Raw genomic sequence first — 25,424 nt, forward strand, 5'->3', positions numbered from 1 at the left:
TTTTTCATGTACCATCTGAAACTGATCCTAACAAAAACTGCTCAAGCAGACTGCTGTTGCTATGGTAACCTCCTCATGCGAACACTTCTAGTCTAATTCTAACTAACTTGTAATCTAACTTCGGAATCATACTTAAACAGACTTTTAAAGATTCATTGAACATCTTATCTTCCTCTGGGTGTTAATTGTGAGGGTCAGGCTTCTCAAAACACCCCATAATTCACACCTTGCCCCTGCCAGCGTAACAAGTGCACTAGTAAGTCGCTGTGGATAAAAGAATCCCCTAAATGACAAATTAGTAATTAGTATTTGTCTCCCATTACTACTTCTGATGTCAGCTCTTTGGCAAACAGCAAACCCAATGAGCCAGACAGATACTGGTTTCTCCATTCTACCTCTGTAAATGGATGGCATAACCACACTCCATTATTTGAAGAGTTAATTAAATCTTGCGGTGGCGCTACTAGATAAATTGGCTATTTGAAGATGCCTAATAAAAACAAGGGAGCTCCCAAGCCCCAAAGGAGAAGAGCGGCCTCCGTCCTGCCGAGCACAGCGAAGGGAACAAGCGAGAGAGACAGAAAAATAGCGTAAGCGATCGTGCGAAAAAACCACGGTGTGTTAATGCGGCGAAGACGAGAGAGCAAGATTAATCAAACGTGGATGGAAGAGGGAGCCTGTAAATTAAGGCAGCAGGAGAGGTTTGAACTTCGCGCATATCCTGGAGCGCACTTCATCAGTCTTCATTAAAAACAGGCAGGCCGCGGTACAGCTCAAGCTCCGGCCATGACGCCTAGCAGCTTGAAGTGATTCTCTGAATTCTTCCGAGGCCAGGTTCTCTAGTCACGCTTGGGAATGCGGCCCACAGGGTAATCGAGGACTTTCCTGATTGTAGAGAGCGCAAGGTGCGGAGAGGCGGAAAGAGAAATATTGGGGTGGAATGACAGAGTCGGTGCAAGGCAATTTTCGGAGATGTTCTGTCACAAACTTTACTCTGGCTGTGGGGGAATTTAGATGAGAGAAACACGAGTGAGCGGACAGCAGATCTTTCCCGGGGAGGAAAAAAAAAATCAACTTGAAAGGTATTTAAAGTCATGTTGGAGCAATTTTTAAGATTTGTGCATAGGGCAAGATGGGAGGGAGATTAGGCAGGGAGAGAATGCGCTAGGAGAAAAAGCGAGAAGTGGTCGAAAAAATGATGCGGAGCTTTAAAAGCTTCCCTGACGGCCGACTCTTCAAAGCTTAGCTGCGCCAGGATACATCTGTCTCCCCTTACACCGCACACACACAAAGCCTATTGAGCTGCCTCGCTGCCTACATAAACAGCATCCGAACTGAAAGCGAACCTCTTAATTAAATCTGCTTACATGCACTTTAAGTTTCATTTCTGTCAGACTAAACCAAACAAAAGTTGTTATAAATGTAAATGTCAGGTACGCTATTAGAAAAAAATTCACTGGGTCACTGGGGCAACTTTGTAGTTTATATACCCCTGAGGATGGACTGGCCCATGCGCATGTACAGTCATGAGCGCATGTGCATTGGCTGGTCTAGCTTGAAAAATAAGCTTTTAAATGCTGTTTGAGCATAAGAAACAACATTCATGGCACAGTTAATTTCAGATTTTGTTGCTGATTTGAAACATGTCATTTAATTGCAAGTTCAGCAAGCAGTTTTTGAGATTTCAGGATTCCCCTATTCATTTAGATAGGACTTGGTCTTGGATGAGCTGCCTGGAGGTGTTGCAAATATGGCTGCCATGTAAACAGACTTTCCTTGAAAGAGACTTTGGTATTAGTACCTTAGTACAGTAATATGTACATTTATGTTACTGCTATGAATCTTTTAGGAGTAAATAATACGTTGCTTTAAAGGGATATTTCACCCTAAAATGAAAATTCAGTCATTAATTACTCACCCTCATGTTGTTCCAAACCTGTAAGACCTCTGCTCATTTTCAGAACACAAATTAAAATATCTGTGATGAAATCTAAGAGCTTTCTGACCCTGCATAGACAGCAACGCAACTGACACATTTAAGGCCCAGAAAAGCAGTAGGGCCATCAAACGATTAATCACGATTAATCGTATCCAAAATAAAAGTTTATGTTTAAATACTATACGTGTGTTTACTGTGTATATTTATTATGTATGTATAAATACACACACATACATGTATACATTTTAAATATATTATATCCACTAATATTGGCACCCTTGGTAAATATGAGCAAAGACGGCTATGAAACTAAATCTGCTTTGTTTATCTTTTTGATCTTACATTCAAAAAATTCGCAAAATGCTAACCTTTCATTGGATTAAAACAATTAAAAGTGGGGGAAACTTACGTTATGAAATAAATGTTTTTCTCCAATGCATGCTGGGCACAATTATTGGCACCCTTCTCTGAAGTCTGAAGTATATTCCCATTCATATTTGCATTTATTTAGCACACTAGAATGACTAGGAGTATGATATTGTCCAGCCATGACTTCCTGTTACAGAGGATTATAAATATGAGGAGCACAAAGGCCAAATTCCCTTAATATGTAAGAAAAGAGCTAAATCATTAAAAATCCCAATTTCCATCATTAGGTCAATAATTAAGAATTCCAATCAACTAAAGATGTTACAAATCTGCCTGGAAAAGGATGTGTGTCTATATCGTCCTAATGCATGGTGAGGAGGAGAGTTTAAGTGTCCAAAGACTCTCCAAGCATCACAGCTGGAGAATTGCAGAGATTAGTTGAGTCTTGGGGTCAAAAGATTAAAAAAAAAAAAAAAAAAAAAAAAAAGAAAATTCAAACAGCCCCTACATCACCACATGTTCAGGAGGGTTTTAAGAAAAATCCTCCTTGCTCATCCAAAAACAAACACCAACATATTCAGTTGTCAGACACGACTTGAATTTCAAATAGGACTGGCTTCTGTGGTCAGATGAAACGAAAAAAAAAAACAACTTTTTGGCAGCAAACCCACCAGATGGGTTTGGTACAAAAAGTACCCCAAGCCCACGGTTAAATATACTGCTGGATCTTTAATGTTGTGGGCTTATTTTCCTGCCAGAGGTCCTGGACATTTTGTTCAGATACATGGCATCATGGATTCTAGAAAATAACAACAGATAAAAAATCTAAACCTGACCGCATCTGTTAGAAGTTCTATAATGAGCTGTGGTTGGATCTTCCATCTGGACAATGATCCAAATCAAACATCAAAATCAACACAAAAATGTGTCACTGAGCATAAAATGAAGCTTCTGCCATGCCCATCCCAGTTGCCTGACCTGAACCCTATAGAAAATACGTAAGGTGAAATGAAGAGAAGAAGCACCAGCGTGGTGCTGGGAAACTGAAGGATCTGAAGAGATTCTGTATGAGGGAATGGTCTCTGATCTCTTGTCAGGTGTTCTCCAAACTCTTCAGGCATTAAAGGAGAAAACTCAGAACTTTTATCTTAAATAAAGGACGTTGCAATAATTGGATGCCAATAATTGTGGTCAACATGAACTAGAGAAAAACATTTATTTCATAATGAGATTTTCCCCCTGCAATAGCCCTGTTTACTGTGTGTATAGTGTTCATTACACACACATACATGTATACATTTTAAAGAATTTTAAATTAAATCGGATGCAAAGTTCACTTTTAGATGTTGTTTGAACGTTAATGTGTTGGCAGTCTATGTACAAATCTACCCTATAATGATAAAAATCCATGCAGTGTTTTTTAATTAATCTGTAAAAATAATATCTCCTTTTTCATATTGAGTCATTCTCAGATGCCTGGTGTGGCGTTACACCGACAGAGGCCGCTCCCACGATAGTTGATTGACATGAGCTCTTACCTCAGACCCACCTTAAATCAGCTGTAACAGTCCGCCCTCTTTGTTTCGATGCTGGAACATCCGATTGAGCGATTGAGGTGTTGTGTTGCTGGATCTAATTATGAACATACTGGTTGTCATTTACTCCCAACATCTGAGCCACTGAAGATGCAGTAGATTATGTTTGTTTGTGAAAGGAATGCGCCTCCTGATCTACATATATCCGTCTATGTTCACGAAAATCATTCATGATCCAGCTTCACCTACAGCAGAAGTGAGTATAAGGGTTTTTTTATGAATCTCTGCAATCACCTTTCCTAATAACGTGCTAGTAAAAGTAAACAGGCTCGTCACTCCACAGAGAGAAGAGAGGGGCGGGGCGAGCAAAGCTCATTTGCATTTAAAGGAACAATCCATCAGAATGGGATGAATTTTGAAGAGCAAGGTAAAAAGGGTGTTGTTTTACACTACCATAGAATTTTTAATAAAAGTATATTATAAACTTTTCATTAAGATCTTAAAGAATCATACAAACTTTAAATATACTTGCATAGAATTAAATATATAAATATTTTAGATATGTTTTCCTTAATACTGTATATACATGTATACATGTATGTAAACAAACGTTTATTTTAAGATTTTTATTTTAAGATATTTTGCAAATTTCCTAACTTAAATATATCAAAATGTATTTTTTTATTAACAATATGCATTGCTAAGAACTTCATTTGAGCAACTTTAAAGGTGATTTTCTCAGTATTTAGATTTTTTTTAAAGTTGTATCTCTGCCAAATATCGTCCTGTCCTAACAATATCCATAAATGAATGGAAAACTTATTTATTCAGCTTTTCGATGATGTATAAATCTCAGTTTTAAAAAATGGACCCTTATGACTGCTTTTGTGGTCCAGGGTCACACATAAGGTTGAACCTTATTGATCTGCCACAGTGACGAGCTGTTGTATCCCTAAAGGTACAATTTTTGCACATTATTTTGTTTCACATACAAATGCTTTAGTTTGTTTTTGTGAGGTCGGACTAAAGGCTCATTCCCACCAAGAATGATAATAGCGCCCACACGAACACAAAAATATTCTATTACGAATGTGCACTGCTGTTTTGTTTCTTCTTTAAATGTTTAAGCTCTTTAAAGTCAGATGGACTCTGACAGGTGGTCAATGTTTTTATCGTTCAATCGCATACTGACTTTCCCATTCTCAAAGAGTCGAAATGATTATTAACACTATATCATTAAAGTTATCGTTCCTGATGTGAACAGACCCTAATATACCTACAGAATTTGAATGTAGTTCGGCTTTATCCAACATGTAACAAAAAGCATTCCGAAGGGGAAACTTGCCTAGCTACAAACAAATATTTATTCATTTTCATGTCAAATTAAAACCAATTTTTTAATCTTATTTCGGAGTGTGACAACATATTCTGGGATTTTCTTCCTGCAAATAAAATACGCAATTCTGAATTTGGATGTTTTATGATGCAGCATAATTAATTTGTCTACATTTTGGAAGTCTTCATGTCACGCGCCTTTGATACCTTAAAGGATTAGTTGACCTAAAAATTGAAATTCTGTCATCGCTGATTCACCCTCATGTTGTTCCAAACCTATAAGTACCTGCTCTTCTTCTTTCATCTTAATCAATTTCTCTCTCTCAGTCTCCTTATCCTGGCCTGTTTCTCTTCCCTTCCTATAGATGAACTTTGATTAATACAGTCTTTTCATATTCGTCTGTCAGTGAAGAAAGTAAACATTGGGTCAAACGATATTTATATGTATGTTTTATGAATCATTTTATTAGAATATTAAAAATGAATCTCCTAAAGGCTAATAGGAAAGTCATGTAACTAAAGTTTATTAAATTCACAGTTCACAATATGTGCTCATTTATTATTAATCTTACTATGCCCAATATGCTGAAAACGTCTCTGTTAATGTTTCTTGTCTAGTCACATAGACAATTACAAATTACATGAATCACATCAATTATATTCACTACCAGTCAAAAGTTTTTGAACAGTAAGATTTTTAATGTTTTTTTAAAAAAAGTCTCTACTGCTCAACAAGCCTGTATTTATTTGATCCAAAATACATCAAAACCAGTAACGTTCTGAAATATTTTTACTATTTAAAACAACTGCTTTCTATTTGAATATATTTTAAAATGTAATTTATTTTTGTGATCAAAGCAGCATCATTACTCCAGTCTTTAGCGTCACATGGTCCTTTAAAGATTATTCTAATATGCTGATTTGCTGTTCAAGAAACATTTATTATTATTATTATTATTATTATCATCAATATTTAAAGATCAGCATTTATCTAAAATAAAAAGCTTTTCTAATATTATACACTATACCATTCAAATGCTTGGAGTCACTAGAATTTGTCCTCTTTTTTGGGGAAAGAAATCATAGAAATTAATACTTCTGTTTAGCAGTGATGCTTTAAATTGATCAAAAGTGATGATAAAGACATTTATAATGTTACAAAAGATTTCTATTTCAGATAAATGCTGTTATTCTGAACTTTCTATTCATCAAAGAAATCTGAAAAAAAAAAAAAAAAATCTACTCAGCTGTTTTCAACAAAATAGTATTAATAAATGTTTTTTGAACAGCAAATCAATATTAGAATGATTTCTGAATGATCATGTGACTGGAGTAATGATGCTAAAAATTCAGCTTTGAAATCACAGGAATAAATTACTTTTTAAAATATATTCAAATATAAAACAGTTATTTTAAATAGTACAAATATTTCAAAGTGTTCAAAACATTTAAGTGTTTTGCTGTACTTAGAAACAAGTAAATGCATGCTTAGTAAACAGGAGACTTCTTTGAAAAAAAAAAAAAAAAAAACAACATTAAAAAACTTTTGACTGATAGTGTATTTTCAATTTAAAATAGGTAAAGTTCATTATTTTTAATCCCTGACTAATTCTGTCAGTCATTTACCATTTCTATCAGCTAACCAGCTGTCAAATATTCAAGGAGAACTCCACTTCCAGAACAACAATTTACAAATAATTTACTCACCCCCTTGTCATCCAAGACGTTTATGTCTTTCTGTCTTCAATCGTAAAGAAATAATGTTTTTTGGGGAAAGCATTTCAGGATTTTTCTTCATATAATGGACTTCATTGGTGCCCCAATTTTGAATTTTCAAAATGTAGTTTAAATGCAGCTTCAAAGGGCTCTAAACAATCCCAGCCAAGGAAGAAGGGTCTTATCTAGCGAAATGATCGGTTATTTATTTTTTATTCAGAAAATAAAAATGTGTATACTTTTTAAGCACAAAAGCTCATGTAGCACAGGCTCTGGGATGCGCGTTCATGTACTATTGAATCATGTCGAAAGGTCACGCCAAACGTAGGCGGAACTACAGACCCAGTGTTTACAAAGCGAACGCGCAAAGACTAAGAAAGTGCAAGTAAGTCAAACGCTGTTTACAAACAAAAAGCTACAACGTGACGGACGATTCTGAAGTTGTAGGAGAAAAGATGGAGCTTTTCGCCATTCTCTACCTTTTTTAGCTGCAGTACACAGACGATGAACTTAGATGTGATTCTTTGAGTCTCGTTAAGCAAAATGAATGAATCTTTTTGAGTCATTTCGTTCATTTTAGCAAAATATAATAAAAATGTTACGTTACTTCCCTAACACATTTACTGCTTACACAAACATTGATCACACTACAAACAAGTCAAAACTATAATGCTATAAGAAACAGACAAGATTAGTTTACCTGGGTCTTTAGTCTATGATTAGCTCACCTCACCTCTTATCTGACAAGTTTTCAGGTTTGAGTCGTTCGTTTATCATGTGACAGCCTCATAAGCTCAACCAATTCAGTGTGAGCCAGAAAAGAGTTGATTAGTTCATCTCTCGAGTCTTTGGGTTCAAGTCGTTCGTTCATCACGTGACAGCCCCATAAGATGAACGAATGACTCGAAAAACCCGAAGACTCGAACGAATCACACCCCGAGACGACTCGTTCTTCCCGAGTCACATTAATGATTTGTTCAAAATTAACGAATCGTTCAAGAACGGCCCATCACTAATTCTTAGCATCGTGAACGCGCATCCCAGAGCCTGTGCTACACGAGCTTTTGTGCTTAAAAAGTATACAAATTTTTATTCTTCGAAAAAAATGACCGATCGTTTCGCTAGATGAGACCCTTTTTCCTCGGCTGGGATCGTTTAGAGTCCTTTGAAGCTGCATTTAAACTACACTTTGGAAGCTCAAAATCGGAGCACCAATCAAGTCTATGATATAAAGAAAAATACTGAAATGTTTTGAAGATTTTGAAGACTTGAACATCTTGGATGACAAGGGGGGTGAGTAAATTATTTGTAAATTGTTGTTCTGGAAGTGGAGTTCTCTTAAGTCTTTTTTCATACCTTATAACCGTCAACTAAAGGATCACTCTGGAATTCCTGCTAAGCCCGCCTACTTTAATTTGATTGGACATCTTCAAATATTTGAAATCGACTTTCACTGTTAATAAGAAAGCCTATGATCTTGACGTTACACAATAGCCCTGCAGCACTAAATTAGATAATATTAGGAAACCGGATGAACCATTCCTTTAAAATCTTTCCTTTATAGACAGTCTACATCCTTGTTTCATCACAAATAAAACACAGCATACTGAACAATCTCCGATTATTGCAAGCAAAACAAAGACAGATTCTCTTAATAGTCTCCAAAACTAATTTCTGAAGACGCTTACAGGAAAAGCTCCTTCCCTAATGGTTTATGTAAACACATTTATTTTATTCAGGCTGATTAAGTGCAAACACTCCATGACAACTTCTCTCATCCGCACCCCTCCCTTCCTCGGAAAGCGGCACATCAGAAAACGGTGAGGTCTGCACCCTTTATCCGAGAGTGCCATTAGTGCCGTTACTTCAACTCTGATCACATTATGCTCATAAATACATATTATATGTGCATGTTACCATCTATGGTCCAACGTGACTCATCCAGTGTGTTCAGGTTTATGTGTGGGAGATAAAAAAAAAAAAAACTCAAGATCTTCAAAATGGAAATGTTTTTAGCTCCAGCTCACTCAAGATCTGATCAGAGCCTCAGATGGCAGCCAGCATGACGGGTGACAAGACACTGAAGTGCCTCATGCTCAGATGTGTTTCAAAAGAACAACACATTTAACAGGGGAAAGGGAATCCATAGGTTCAGTCACGGAAATAAACCACTTCTCGTCTGATCGCTTACTCTGTCTCAGTTTGTCACGTCAGGCTTCCCGTGCTCATGTCACGCTTGCTTAGGAAGTTATCATTTTCGACATTGTGTGTTGAGGACATGGAACTAGTGAGCCTACTGAATATTAATCAGATGATGTCACCTCATTAATATTTATTAGCCAAGCTGGTAAGCTTAATCATTGACTGGAAGCATGACTTTTGCTCTAAAAATCTATTTGACCAGCACACTAAAATAACATCACACGATTTCCGTTTATTTTTGACACCACAGCACCTTAAAAAGGTGCAACTGAAGCGATTTTCCAAAGGTCTCTGCTGATCGCACTCCATTCCGCCCCTGATCGATTATGCAAGCGCTGTTGTCGAGAAAAGCCTTACCTTGACCCCCCGGACGCGGAACTCCGCTAAAGCACGGCTCATTTTGGCAGAGGCCGCCGGCAGATCTTTTCCACTAGCGATGACTTTCACCAGGAGGGAATCGTAATGAGGGGAGATGACAGCACCCTGGAAAGCAGATGCGCTGTCCAGCCTGATACCCATGCCCTCTCCACTGCGAAAGACCTGCCCAGGAGAAAAGAAAATGATGGTCAGAATACAGATTCAGATGAATCTTCACGTATGTGCTTGAGGGACTGCACTTGAAAGAGTCAGGATTTTAGACTTCAGACAATATGTTAAGTAGCGCACAGCAAATGCCCTTTTTAAATTTTGACACCTTTAAAATGTATTTTTACACCTTATTTTTACACTTAAGGAAGAGTAATTTAGGATAACTGAAAAGTCTATACGTAACTTACACCAGATGCAACCGAAACATCATGATTTACTAAAATAATCACACTCATTAATAATCAATACAGCTGTCAACACTGGAAAAATGTGTTGTTTTCGTTTTTTTTTTACACCGTCACTCCTGCTACAAAATTTTCCCTGCACCTTTTAAATAAAAGATAGTTTTAATATGATATTAAAAATTATATATAATAATTTTTTATATGAATTTAATTGATGTTTTTTTTTTTTTAATTGTTATAGAAAAGCCAGCTCATGATTTTCTGTTCTGGTTTCCAACATTGTACACAGTTGCAGCAATTATTTTAGACTTATTATACTTAATTTTACCCTGTGTATATGAAATATATTCTTTTTATTATTTAAAAAATAATATTACAAAATGCCTACTAATTTAAATAATCATTTTTAACCATTTTCTCTAAACTAATCTTTATACAACACATGCACTTCAGCTGGAAGTAAAATTGGATTCTATTTTCTATCCAATTTCTAATCATCTCTACAATAATCTTTATAACACGTCAGCTGAAAATAAAATTGGATTCTATTTTCTAACCAAATTCTATTTTTTTTCTGAAATGATCTTTATACAACATGCATTTTAGCTGAAAATAAATTATAATACTGTTTTTTAACCAATTTCTAATTTTCGCTAAAAGTATCTTTCTATAACATGCATTTCAGCTGAAAATAAAATCAGATACTATTTTCTAACCAATTTCTATTTTTTTTTTCTAAAATGATCTTTATACAGCACATGCATTTCAGCTTAAAATAAAATTAGATACCATTTTCTTATGAATTTCTAATTTTCTCCAAAATTATCTGTACAACACATGCATTTCAGCTAAAAATAAAATTTAATACCATTTTCTAACCAATTTCTAATTATCTCTAAAATAATCTTTATATAACACAGCATTTCAGCTGAAAATAAAATCAGATACTATTTTCTAACCAATTTCTATTTTTTTTTCTAAAATGATCTTTATACAGCACATGCATTTCAGCTTAAAATAAAATTAGATACCATTTTCTTATTAATTTCTAATTTTCTCCAAAATTATCTGTACAACACATGCATTTCAGCTAAAAATAAAATTTAATACCATTTTCTAACCAATTTCTAATTATCTCTAAAATAATCTTTATATAACACAGCATTTCAGCTAAAAATAAAATTATATACCATTTTCTAACCAATTTATATTTTTCTCTAAAATTATAACACATGCATTTCAGCTAAAAAAAAAAAAAAAAAAAAAAAAAAAATAGGATACCATTTTCTAATCATCAATTTCTAATAAATTATCTTTGTATAACGCGTGCATATCGCTGAAAATAAAATTGGATATTATTTTCTAGCAAATTTCTAATTTCTTCTATAAAATTATGTTTATATAACATGCATTTCAGCTGAAAATAAAATTGGATGCCATTTTCTAACCAATTATTAATTTTCCCTAAAATTATCTATACAACACACATTTCAGTTGAAAATAAAATTGGATATTATTTTCTAACCAATTTCTAAAAATGATCTTTATATAACACATGCATTTCAGCTGAAAAAAAATTGGATTCTATTTTCTACCAAATTTGTAATTTTCTCTAAAATTAATCTTTATATAACGAGCATTTCAGCTGAAAATAAAATTGGATACCATTTTCTAACCAATTTCTAATTTTCTCTAAAATGATCTTTATATAACATGCATTTCAGCAGAAAATAAAAATGTATTCTATTTTCTACCCAATTTCTAATTTTCTCTAAAATTACCTATACAACACACACATTTTAGCTGAAAATAAAATTGGATATTATTTTCTAACCAATTTCTAAAAATGATCATTATATAACACATGCATTTCAGCTGAAAATAAAATTGGATACTACTTTCTAACCAATTTCTAATCATCTCTAAAATGATCTTTATATAACACATGCATTTCAGCTGAAAATAATAATAATTTGACACTTTCCCCTCTTATTTGATTGTTGCTATCACATGGCCTCAAGCTGCTTGTTAGTGAACATTCTAAGAAGTATTTTCTACTCTAATTCTGCGAAATGCGGTGAAACGTGTTAAGTGGCACTCAGAGTTCTAAACAGTTCTCATAAAACACATCAGATTAACTGAAATATTCCGTAAATAAACACACAAGGGGCAGGCGATTTTGCATGAGTGGCATTGATGGACATAGTTACTTAAAGGTGAATGGGTAAAATTGGCTGTTAAAATGCGTTGCGCATGATCTCAAAATACGCCATGTGGACTGAAGGGTTTGAATGCAGTGTTTAAAGGTGCAATTGAGCGATTTAACGAAACAGCTCTTCAGGGTGAGGCACAGGAGGCGGCCCTCAGCCGCTTACCAAAGTGGGAGGTTAAAAATAAAAAAAAGCAACAATTTCAAAATCTAACATTTCACAGAGAGCTGCCCCTTGAACTGTACAAACATTCATCCTGCAAAAATAGAGCAACCGTCGACACAAGTACCTCAGGGGAGTGTGCAGGCAATAAGAACAAATTGAGGAAAAAAACACTGATACACACACAAACATGCACACAAAAACACTCACACTGCAGCCAACTGGCAGCAGTCATTTACTGTTGCAATTGTGCTCCGTCTCAGGCTCTGGCATCCACATTACAATCATCAGCACAGCAAAATTGATGTGCACAGCAGAGATACAGGCACCGGTGGAGGTATTGTAAGGGTGGGGTGTTACACAGGAATTTAATGAGAAGTGTGAAACAAACACAAACAGAAGAAGAAGCTGAAGCCTTGGCTTCATTACAGTCGCTCTTTGGGTAATGGCTACGATTGCTCAACAGCGAATGTGCCGCCACTTACGACATAAGACATGCTAATGAACAGTAAATCCACCGGAGATTATACAAGCATCGCCATGGCAATTCAAAAGAGTAATTTGATATCACTCAAATTGAGTGGAAATTTGATTTGACGCCGTTAATGGCTTCTGCCACCCAGTGAGGCAAGTGTCACAAAGATACGACAGCGTTTCTCTGTCATTTACACCCTGAACGCCTGTAATAAGCGAATGAATGCAAATAACCGCTTGTTATTAGTGAAAAGTCAATGTAAAACCAAAATGGATGCTGTTTACTTTCGTAAAAATTGAAATTAAATTGAAGGAAAAAAAATCCCACTTTTTTTGTTGAATACTGTGACATACTGCAAACCGGGATTCATGCTGACTTTTCAGAAACTAGCATTCATTTCAATTACAGTCGAAAAAAATTAGCAGAAACACGAGGAATACCATCATATCATTATCCGACAAGCTCCACGCTGATCCATCCGGCTCAGCTTTGCTTAGAAAAATGAGACAGGGCAGCCATAACAGCGATCCAAAACTGTGTACTTGGCTTTTCATCATCAGATAGATGCTTTAGGACAGGATTTCTGTTGAAGCGCCACTGATCTGGGTCACAGCAAGACTTCTGGAGGAAGCGTGTCTCACAAAGAGATCTGAAAAGGAAGGAAGGCAAGCCAAAGCTCTGCATGGGTCAGTCTTATTCTTTCTCTCGTTCTCCTCATCGCTTATTCTGTTTTTTTTTTTATTTCCGCGCTGGTTGTAATTGGGAGCAGGGCTGAAATGGATGCTGAAACTGACACTTGTCTTCTTCACCACCAGAGCCTTGAGTCAAATGAGAGCTTTAAATACAATTACAAACCTCTACCTGCCATGCTGAGAGAAGATAGAAGGAAATGGGAAACAGAGCTGTGTTCTGATTCACAGGGCCCCTACGTAGGATTCACACTGAGCAGGGCTTATGTAGACAATCAGAACAAAATGTGTTTATTTTTGGAGCATTATTAAAATGATGGCGCTTCTATTCTGAGTATGATAATACACATTTTTCTTTTTCTTTTTTTTTTTTTTTTATAAAAGAAATCAATATGTTATTTAGGACGCAATGAACTGGTCAAAAGTAAGGTAAAGACATTTATAATGATAGAAAATATTTCTAATAAACACTGACAATATTCTACACTGACCAAAATTATAAACGCAACACTTTTTGCCCCCATTTTTCATGAGCTAAACTCAAAAATCTAAGACTTTTTCTATGTACACAAGGCCTATTTCTCTCAAATATTGTTCACAAATCTTTCTAAATCTGTGTTAGTGAGCACTTCTCCTTTGATGAGATAATCCATCCACCTCACAGGCGTGGCATATCAAGATGCTGATTAGACAGCATGATTATTGCTCAGGTGTGCCTTAGGCTGGCCACAATAAAAGGCCACTCTAAAGTGTGCAGTTTTATCACACAGCACAATGCCACAGATGTCACAAGTTTTGAGGGAGCGTGCAATTGGCATGCTGACTGCAGGAATGTCCACCAGAGCTGTTGCCTGTGAATTGAATGCTAATTTCTCTACAATAAGCAATAAGCCATCTCCAAAGGCGGTTCAGAGAATTTGTCAGTCCATCCAACCGGCCTCACAACCGCAGACCACGTGTAACCACACCAGCCCAGGACCTCCACATCCAGCATCTTCACCTCCAAGATCGTCTGAGACCAGATACCCGGACAGCTGCTGCAACAATCGGTTTGCATAACAAAAGAATTTCTGCACAAACTGTCAGAAACCGTCTCAGGGAAGCTCATTCGCATGCTCGTCATCCTAATCGGGGTCTCGACCTGACTGCAGTTTGTCGTCGTAACCGACTTGAGTGGGCAAATGCTCACATTTGATGGCGTCTGGCGTTTTGGAGAAGTGTTCTCTTCACGGATGAATCCCGGTTTTCACTGAACAGGGCAGATGGCAGACAGCGTGTATGGCATTGTGTGGGTGAGCGGTTTGCTGATGTCAACTTTGTGGATCGAGTGGCCCATGGTGGCGGTGGGGTTATGCTATGGGCAGGTGTATGTTATGGACAACGAACACAGGTACATTTTATTAATGGCATTCTGAATGCACAGAGGTACCGTGACGAGATCCTGAGGCCCATTGTTGTGCCATTCATCCACGACCATCACCTCATGTTGCAGCATGATAATGCACGGCCCCATGTTGCAAGGATCTGTACACAATTCCTGAAAGCTGAAAACATCCCAGTTCTTGCAAGGCCAGCATACTCACTGGACATGTCACCCATTGAGCTTGTTTGGGATGCTCTGGATCGGCATATACAACAGGGTGAGACAAATGGTGGTCACACCCAATACAGTAAAACTGCAAATTTTAGAGTGGCCTTTTATTGTGGCCAGCCTAAGGCACACTTGTGCAATAATCATGCTGTCTAATCAGCATCCTGATATGCCACACCTGTGAGGTGGATGGATTATCTCGGCAAAGGAGAAGATTTAGACAGATTTGTGAACAACATTTTAGAGAAATATGCCTTTTGTGTACATAGAAAAAGTCTTAGATCTTTGAGTTCAGCTCATGAAAAATGGGGGCAAAAACAAAAGTGTTGCGTTTATAATTTTGGTCAGTGTAATAAATCATGTAACCCAAATTATATGCAATCCATTACATTACACATTTTAGGTACTATAATCGGGCTACAGTATGTTCTGATTACTTTTAGATTACTTTTTACCTAACTAGTTTATCATGTTGATTTAAACATACCATATTGATATACAAATACTGTGACGAGTCGGCTGCCTCCCCCCCTAATTGTCAGCTTCACCCCGTCGGTAATCGCCGCCCTTCACCAGGCTCCCGACGGGAGTGGGCGTGTGGGAGGAGGAGGGGCGCTGAAACATCCAGGTCTGGCGGCATGTGATGAGGCACACCTGATGTGAATGAAGCCTCATCACCGCCGCTGTTAAAATGCCGAGCGCGCCTCTCCTCAGGAGACCGGTCTCTTCCCCATGCATGCACGCTGGTGTCCTCGTGGGTCCAGGAAGGGAGCGTAAAGGGACGAGCGCCGCCGATAGGATGGACGAGCTGCCAGACCCGCGGTCCGGATGTGAGCCGCATGGAAATGGCTGCGGGCCAGGATGCCGGGCCTTCTCACCCGCCTGAGGAAGTGCCGCCGCTAAGGAATGGATGAAGCCGCTAAAGGAAGCCGCTACCCGCCACGTTGCCGCGGACCCCGGTGGGGAGCAAGTGCGGCTGCCGGACTCCGCCCCTTACCTGGACCCTTCCCTTCTGAACACTGCCCCTCCTTCACAGATTCCCTTCACGTCGAGGACACCAGATCCCTCATTTCTTTTGGACACTTTTTCCCCCTTTTTGGACACTTTCTGTTTGTTTAATAAAAGCCTCTCCGAGGCCTGACGTCACGCCCACTGTGTCTGTCGCTTTGCTCCAAACCCGTGACAATACAAAGAGTTAGAAAATATATTCCAGTCATTGCCAAGTGCATTAAACATTACATTATGTCAACTGACTTCCCAAATTGGGGTTCGTAAAGGAACATTGTCATGGAACACATGACATTGTCATGTCATGTGTTCATCAGCAGGTATATTATATTGCATGGAGGGAAAGTACCTTCTCCTACAGTAAAGCAATTAAAACTGCTAGATCCTTTTACTTTTCAAACCTTATTTAGAAGAAAACAAACACAACCCCAGGTATTTACTCAATACAGTGGCTAAATTAATTAAAATTAAAGCATTAACAGGCATTGATATTTCCCAACAGCACAGCAGTAATGGCTTTATGAACTACTTTACTTCCAAGAACGATACTAGATAATAATAGAAAGTAATAATTTGTAATCCGGCTGCCTTAAAATTTTAAATTCAGTCTACTCAAAAAAGTTTAGTCAACTTGAAATGTGAAAGGAGAAGTCCACTTCCAAAACAAAGATTCACATATAACGTACTCACCCCCTTATCATCCAAGACGTTCATGTCTTTCTTTCTTCAGTCGTAAAGACATTGTCAAAACAGAAAGTTGTACTAAGTGACAACTTAGATATTTGAGTTCATTCAGTTTAAAATTTTAAGGCAGCTGGGTAACAAGTCCAGCTTTTAAGTTTAACAAACCAAATTTTTTGTTTAGTCAACTCAAATATCTAAGTTGTCACTTAGAACAGCTTAACATTTCAAGTTGACTAAATTTATTTGAGTTGACTGAATTAAAAAGTCAGCTGGGTAACAAATTATTTTAAGTTGGCTCAACAAACTGTGTTTTTGTTTTCTACAGTGCATACTGACTATGAAACACTGTTTACTTTAAAACCTTTCCAAAGGCAAAAAAGGGGGACAAAAATTCAATAATATATTATTTATTTTTTTATTAATTTGCTTATGTCAGCATACTATTGATTAAAATATTACAATGTTTTACTTTATTGTTTATATTGTTTTAAATATTATTTTTAAAAAACTGCTTAAAATAATAACAATACAGTAAAACATTTATTAACTACAATAATACTAAGCCAATTATATTTCCAAAGAGGTGATATCCAGATACTCCCTACATCATTAGCAGTGAATAAACATATACACTTCCTCTAATTTGTAATCTTGCTTGAGGTGGTCAAAAACCCCGTGAAGTCGTTGCAAGGGACTTTCAGGTAGCTGGAACATGCCCATGGAATTTTATTAGTCACTTCCTGAAACTCTCAGGCATGAAAGAGAACAACAGGGAGACTGAGAGCAGAGAGAGAGAGAGAGAGAGAGAGAGATTTCAGCAGGTGAAGGGTAGAGTTTCACAGATAGCAAGAGGGAAATGGTAATAGAAGGAAAGAGATCCCACAGTTTCTGAGCTCCTAGCAACCCTGCATGCTCTAACAGGCAGAAAAGCATCACAGCAACCCAGGAGAGACGCACGAGAAACGTTCACCCGATTGTTTTATCTCGGAGGGAATATGATATTTGACGTGTGGAAGATCGTGTCTTTGAGCATGTCAGCCTAATCAAAATCGTTCTTTTTAAGAAAAGATCTGATTTGGTTTAAAAGATCGTCTTATCTAAAAGAAGATGGAGGATATGGCGTTCAGAGCGGCACTTGTTACCCTTCTGGCAAAAGATGGACTGGGAATAAAACATCCCACTGCATTACATGTGCATAATAATCTAGTTGATAAATATAAATTTTTACTGTATTTGGACTTATAAAATAATGTTTTGACATTACAAAAACAGCAATTGCATAATAAAAAGTGGTTAGATGTTTGTAATGATGCAATAGTACATCAGAGTTTGAGTTTACTGACACACTGTACAACGGTATTACAACATCCACCCCACATCATGTTTGGTTCATAGAACCAGAAGGAGACTCATGCAGACAGATAACAGCAGTAACATGACGGGTGGCTGGTAGAGGGTAGTATACACAGTGAGCTAGAAAATGTTACCTGCTAGGACACAAATCATTTTCAGAAAGAGTAGCAACTTGAATTTAAAGCAGACTCAGTCCCATAAAACTGAGTCACAGAGTGTTGGATAAGCTATTTTGAAACTTTAGCTTGCTAAACAAGTCATAAGTAGTTAAATTAAAAAAAAAATTACTTTGCAACACCACAAGCTACTAACAAAAAGTAGCTAATTAAAGCTATTATACTATTATAAAAACAGTGGGTTAAAGGAGAAGTCCACTTCTAAAACAAAGATTCACATATAATGTATTCATCCCCAAGATGTTCATGTCTTTCTTTGTTCGGTTGTAAAGACATTATGTTTTTTGAGAAAAGCATTTTAACATTTTTCTCCATATAATGGACTGCTATGGTGCCCCGATTTTGAACTTCCAAAATGCAGTTTAAATGCGGCTTCAAACGATCCCAAATGCGGTTGTAAAGGATCCCAGCTGAGGAAGAAGGGTCTTATCTAGCATAACGATTGGTTATTTTAATAAAAATAATACAATTTATATACTTTTTAATAGGGCTGCACGATTAATCGCACAATGTCGTGAGGCGCGTTTAGTCAATGAAGCCGGTACTTTGATTAGTAGTAAAGCTCCATCACGTGTGTTCAGCTGGAGCAGCAAGTAATACACAGAGCCGTAAAGCACTGACGCCAAAATCGCGCTCAAAATCGCGATTTTGCACGCGATTTGGCGTAGCTTGTCAGTGCTTTACGGCTCTGTGTATTACTTGCTCTGTGTACTGAACGCACGTGATGGAGCTTTACTACTAATCAAAGTACCGGCTTCATTGACTAAACGCGCCTCACGACATTGTGCGATTAATCGTGCAGCCCTACTTTTTAATGCCAAACGCTCGTCTTGTCTTTCTCTGTCATGAACCGGAAAAAAACAGTCCAGGCAGTTAGGGTATGTCGAAAAACTCCCATCTCATGATCTCCCTCAGCTTCGAATGTGTCCTATATCGCTGTTTTACCTTTTTTGTTAAGGGTGTTTGATCTTCTTTTCATGTTCACTTGGCAAAGACTGTGTCGGTACTTTTGCAGCGATGTAGGATGATTTTGAAATGATTTTTGAAGTTGAGGGAGAAAATACGATGGGAGTTTTTTGACATACCCTAACTGTCTTGAGCCAGAACACACAGAGTTCAATGAGAGAAAGGCAAGACGAGCGTTTGAGATTAAAAAGTATTTAAATTGTATTTTTTTAATGAAAATAACCGATCGTTTCGCTAGAGAAGACCCTTCTTCCTCAGATGGGATAGTTTGAAGCCGCATTTAAACTGCATTTTGAAAGTTCAAAATCGGGGCACCATATCAGTCCATTATATGGAAAACAAAAATGCTGAAATGTTTTCATCAAAAAACAAATTTTTACAACTGAAGAAAAAAGACATGAACATCTTGGATGACAAGACGGTGAGTACATTATATGTGAATCTTTGTTTTGGTAGTGGACTTCTCCTTTAAAAACAACCCAGCACTGGGTGAAATATGGACAAAACCAGTGAGTGGTTTGTTTTGACCCAGCAGTTGGGTTAAATATTTAAACGTTTAACCCAACCTTCTGGGTAGTTTTATTTAACTCAACTATTGCTTAAAATGAACCCAAAATAGGTTGTAAATTAAAAATCAGGAACGTAATTACTAGAGTCATTAGCAAAACTTATAAGGTGAATGTTAATAAGCATTTAAATAAAACATTTTATTTAATTATTATTTATTCAACTTATTAATAAATGATCATTTATTGTACATATTAATATTTGTTCATTTTGGGTTCATTTTAAGTAACCGCATGGTCAAAACAACCCAGTCGTTGGGTTTGTCCATATTTCATTTTTTTTTAACCCAGCATTTTATAGAGTGTAATGACCAATATCTTTATAAATACACAGTATGACTACTTAAGATATTATTTCAGAGCTAATCAGAGATGGGTTTTAAACAAAAACAAAAAATCTTTTTGGAATTAATGAACTGCATGAACAAATATAAAACTGCATCAAACTTTCAAGACATGATAAAAAAAAAAATAGAATCAATAATAAATTTATAATAATTTATTCTAATTTTATTTTATCATGTCTTTTTCATGAGACTTTTTTTTTTTTACTACCACTACCATTTGAGAGTTTGGAGTCAGTAAGATTTTTTTTTAAATACATTTTTTATTCAGCAAGGATGCATTAAATTGATCAGAAGTTTCAAATAAATGCTGTTGTTTAACTTTATATTTGTCAAAACAATAAAAAAAATAAATAAAAAATACCAAAATAAGCAGTGTATGTATTAAGTAGTATGATGTTCTCAACATCAATATTAGTGAGAAATGTTTCTTGAGCACCAAATCATATTCAGATGATTTCTGAAAGATCATGTAATGGCTAATGTAAATTCAACTTTACAAGAATAAATTACATTTTAAAATATATGAAAATAGAAACCAGTTATTCTAATTTGCAATAATACTTTTCAAAATTACGGTATTTTGGATCCCAAAGAAAAAATAGCTTTGGTGAACAAAAGAGACTTTCAGTGAGAGCACCTGAAGATTTGGAGTGTGACCCATTAAATATAACTATAAAAAATAACAGAATTAATAATAGTATTTTTACACTTTATTTCGTTATGTAAAATAAAATAATAAACAATATAATGAATTTATACATTTGAATGAATAATATATAAATAATGAAATTGTGATAACACCATTATATTTTAAAATAAAACATGAGTATTAAATAAAAATATTTCATAGTACAGTTTAAAAAATACAACAGTAATATTTACATTTTATTTATGTATTTTCCATTTTTTTGCATTCATGCCTTTATTATGATAGGACAGTGTAGAGGAGACAGAAGGTGAGGGGTGTGCACTTCACTAATACGGTACGGGGATCGGGAAAAGTCCTCAAGCCGGGATTCGAACTCGGGACGCCCGAAGCGTAGTTATGTGTCAACAAACTGCCCACAAGTCTATCGGCATGGACAGTTTTTAACATATTAAACCTAAGATCAGCAAGCTTTTATTTTGGTGTGTTGCCTGCAAATGACCTGCCTGTTTTAGCTCTGCCGAGTGAAGTGCATCAATGAATGTGTTTCGCTCTGAAACCGGCAGCGTGCAGCTTATATTTATGCTTTCATTTTGAATGAAAATCTGGTATTACTGTTATTGTGCATTAACAGCTGTCAACAAAGTCAGTTCACAAACGAGCGGTCTTAACTTATTTATGTACACAGCACATTTTTTATTTTGGTCACGCTAACGTTAACAATAACATTAATTTCCACAAATTAGAAATGGTAGTGTATTTATCTCATCAGAAAAACTCCTGTAAAGACCTATAACCAGTCTATCTATCCCTCCTGGCTTAGTATTCAAGTGCAGAAGTCAAGTATGACGCAAAGTGGCAGACGGCAGAGAATGAGAGGTGAGACACAGGCCTACCGGACGTGACCTGAAGAAAGGGCACTGGTTGCCTGGTGAGACAGAAATCTATCAGGGTAAATGCAGTCTGTGTGTGAGCCGCAGATGCGCTTTTGTGTGCGAGTGTGCAGTGACATTTCCACATTACAGTGAGTAATGCCACAGGCTTCTGCTCATCATCGTGCAGGTGTGTGCGCGCTTGGGCGCATGTATCTCACTCCATCTGCAGATCGAACCAATCAGAGGTGTGAAGTGTCGTGATCTGGGAGTGCCGGTACATCATGGGACACACACATACATGCATATAAATAAACAGGGCACGGTTTGCGCGGTGATCCGTGTGCGTTACTTCCACCCTCAAGTTGCTACAGCAATTGGACGAACTCAAAATGGCCACCTGCCAATGTGGTCTTTTCCTGCCCACCCCTTCTTTCCCTCGTGTTTACACAGCATCCCTTCTGTTAAGTAGGTCACTTCACCTCCCCCGTTTCCCCAACAGCCTCAGATCTGTTTACCCTGAGTCTATGTTAGCATCTCTATTCTGCATTTCTGAACCTATACATGTCTGTCCCGAGGTCTGCCCAGCATCCCACTGTAAGGCAAACACTAACTGTGGTAGAACAGTCTGGGAGGAGAAAACTAAACAGCACCATGTACATCAATATCTACATGAATCTGCAACTCCACTACGACAACCACTACATTTATCATTAACTACTCATTAACTTGTTTGAAAACAGGATTTAGAGAGATCTCAGACAGAAAAAGGATGTCCCCCATGTCATCCAAGATGTTCATGTCCTCCTTTCTTCAGTCAAAAAGAAATTAAGGTTTTTGAGGAAAACATTCCAGGATTTTTCTCCATATAGTGGACTTTAATGGGGATCAGCGGGTTGAAGGTCCAAACTGCTGCGTCAATGCAGCTTCAAAAGGCTCTACATGATCACAGACGAGGTATAAGGGTCTTATTTAGCAAAACTAAAAAAAAAAAATTATATGGGCCATTCTGCAGAATTGGTCCAAACTAAAAAACACATTTAAAAAGTACTTACATTAGTAAGCTTATTACATTTAAAAAAAAAAAAAAACATAATTTAGTGGGTTCTTTTGATTGGGAGGTGACTGTCCCAAACCCTAACCTTTAAATTTCAGCCAATTAAAAGGGGCTCTGAATATTTTTTATAATTTTTTTCCATTGTGTTTTTAAAAGTATCTTTTTGATTCTTTTAGGTGAATTTAAAATATATATATATTTATTTATTTATATATTTAATATTTTCTTTGAAAATTATGAAATTGTAAATTGTTTTTAAAAGTATCTTTGTGATTCTTTTAAAAAGTGAAGTTCAAAAAAATATATTTATTTTATATTTTCTTTAACCGAAACACAGTGTATGTTTTAGTCCATTGGCTGAGACTGATTTTAACTACACACCTTCGTTTATGATCGGGAAATATTCCTCTGTCACTCTCTCATAGCTACAAGGTGAGTAGATACCTTCACATTTACCTTCATTTTGAGGTAAATGTGTTCAAAAGTCTGAAAAATCTGTGTGTAACTTTAAGGAACGTCACTACCGAACACTGCAATGAAACACACCTTTTTGGGAGTTATTCCATAACATTTAGTTTTTGTATGTGTACAACTGTTCAGATCTGTGCTGGCTCACCATCTGCTGATTAGCATCTTTGATCTAGTTTCAAAAGTATCTAAAATTGTCACTACCGAAACAGTCATGACCGAAACATTTGGTGGAGTTTCGGAAGTGACATCTTTGTTTTTTTGGGTGTTATTCCATAAGTTTGTCACTACCAAAGCAGTCACAACCGAAACATCATCATTGTTTTGGTAGTGACAAAAAAGAACACAAAATCCTCATATTTGGAGGAAATAAACAAAATTTTAGTACAATTATGCAATTTTTTTGTATTTCAGTATATCAAAAATCTACAATGTCATGTGGTTGCTACCAAGTTCTGGCTGAAACATGGGATGTTTTGTCAAAAATAAAGTATACTGAATTATCAACTAAGATGTTATCATAGTGTTTGGTTCAATGTATATTCAAACTAATAAATTTGTAGCTTTGAAAAACAGTTTTAATCAACTTTTTGCCTTTAACAAAGAAAAACTGAAAAAAACAACAACAAAACACATAAATTACACTTAAAATATTGTTAAAAACGTAACTGTTATTAATTTACCTCTGCAAACGAATTAAAATTGCAAAAAAATATTTTTTACAATGTAGATTAATAGGTCAATCTAACCCTTCTAATTAAATTATATATTAATTTGTTTCAGTAGTGACAAATTTGGGGAGAGGAAAAATATTCCTTCCGAAAATACATGAGAATTAACCGCACAATTACTACAAATGTGTACCTTAGACATTATACAATTTGTATACATACACATTTTTTTAACTCTGCCTTAGAACCAGTTCTGTAGAATGGCCCATGTACTTTTTTATTCAGAAATTCTTATCTTACACTAGTGTCTTGCGTCTTGCATCACGTAATCACTTTGGAAATGTCACACGTGACGTAGGCGAAAGCATCAACTCAGTCTTTACAAGTGTGGAGGACGAGGAACGTTCAAAAGTTGTTGTATGTTGAATGACATACAGTTTAAATGGTCAGTTCACGTGCATATTGTGGATGTTTAAATCTTTTGAAACATAAAATATTTCTTCTGCTCTGAAAAAAAATCACAACCTTTCCAACATTACATAATGCGTGAAGTCGTGGACACATATCGCAAAGCTAGTGCAAGACGAGCATTTGTAGTCAAAAAGTATATACCTTTTTTTTTTTTATATATATACCAATCATTTCGCTAGAAGACCCTTATTCCTCAACTGCATTGAAACTGCAATTTGGACCTTCAACCCACTGATCGCCATTAAAGTCCACTATATGGAGGAAAATTCTGAAATGTTTTCCTCAAAAATTATTTATTTTCTACTACAGGCTTGCTTCATGCTGACTTTAATAATATTAAATAATGTAATAATATATTTTTTAAAAAAATTATTCACTTTAATTTATATTTTCATTTAAATTAATTCTGATTAATTTAATTTTATTTTAAAATATGAAATAATAAAATAAAACAAAACAGATTAACTGTTTACATTAAAATCTATAACGTAATTGTATAACATGCATTTTTTTGCTGACTGAAATAATATTAAATAATGTAATCATGTTTAAAAATGTACTTATATTTGTTTATATTTCAATTTAATTTTTTTTTTTTAAATGAAGCTGAATTTTCAGCAGCTATTGTTCCAGTCTTCAGTCACATGATCCTTCAGAAAACATTCTAATATGGTGATCTGGAGCTCAAGAAACATTTATTTTGATCAGTGTAAATATGCTTAATTTTCAAAGTAATCATTATCAAATTTAAACATTAAAATAATTATCACAATTGTTTTAAAAAAAAAATCTGTGTGTAACCAATACACCAAAATACATAAAAGGTACAAGACATATATGTGACTAACCTATGTATTTGTCTTTGAACCAGTTGACATAAATAATCCAAACAAATCGATCTATTCTCAATTCCACCCCTTATAAACATTTGACTACCCAGCATGCCATTTTCCATTATGACTACACAACATGGTGAACCCACATCAGAACGATACAAAATTCTGTTTTAACGCCCCCTTAACCCCTGTCCTGTTGGTCTCACTAGCCGTTTCTCCCCAAATGGGGGCCAAGAAGAAACACACCAGTACTTTGACACGTCCAAAATGAGTGTGTGCAAGCCTCACTGTGCTGAAAAATACATCA

General features: G+C 36.0%; 1 protein-coding gene across 1 annotated transcript in view; it reads right to left on the reverse strand.

Annotated features, from left to right (window-relative positions):
• The window catches only part of pcxa (pyruvate carboxylase a), a 180,000-nt gene that overhangs the window by 64,706 nt on the left and 89,870 nt on the right, over positions 1–25,424 (reverse strand). Inside the window, exon 10 of the mRNA XM_051094056.1 lies at positions 9,454–9,636. Within this exon, the coding sequence (XP_050950013.1) occupies positions 9,454–9,636 (183 nt within the window). The remainder of the gene's footprint in view (positions 1–9,453; positions 9,637–25,424) is intronic.

This window comes from Labeo rohita, chromosome 21 (assembly GCF_022985175.1).
Source record: "Labeo rohita strain BAU-BD-2019 chromosome 21, IGBB_LRoh.1.0, whole genome shotgun sequence".
Classification (NCBI taxonomy): Eukaryota; Metazoa; Chordata; class Actinopteri; order Cypriniformes; family Cyprinidae; genus Labeo; species Labeo rohita.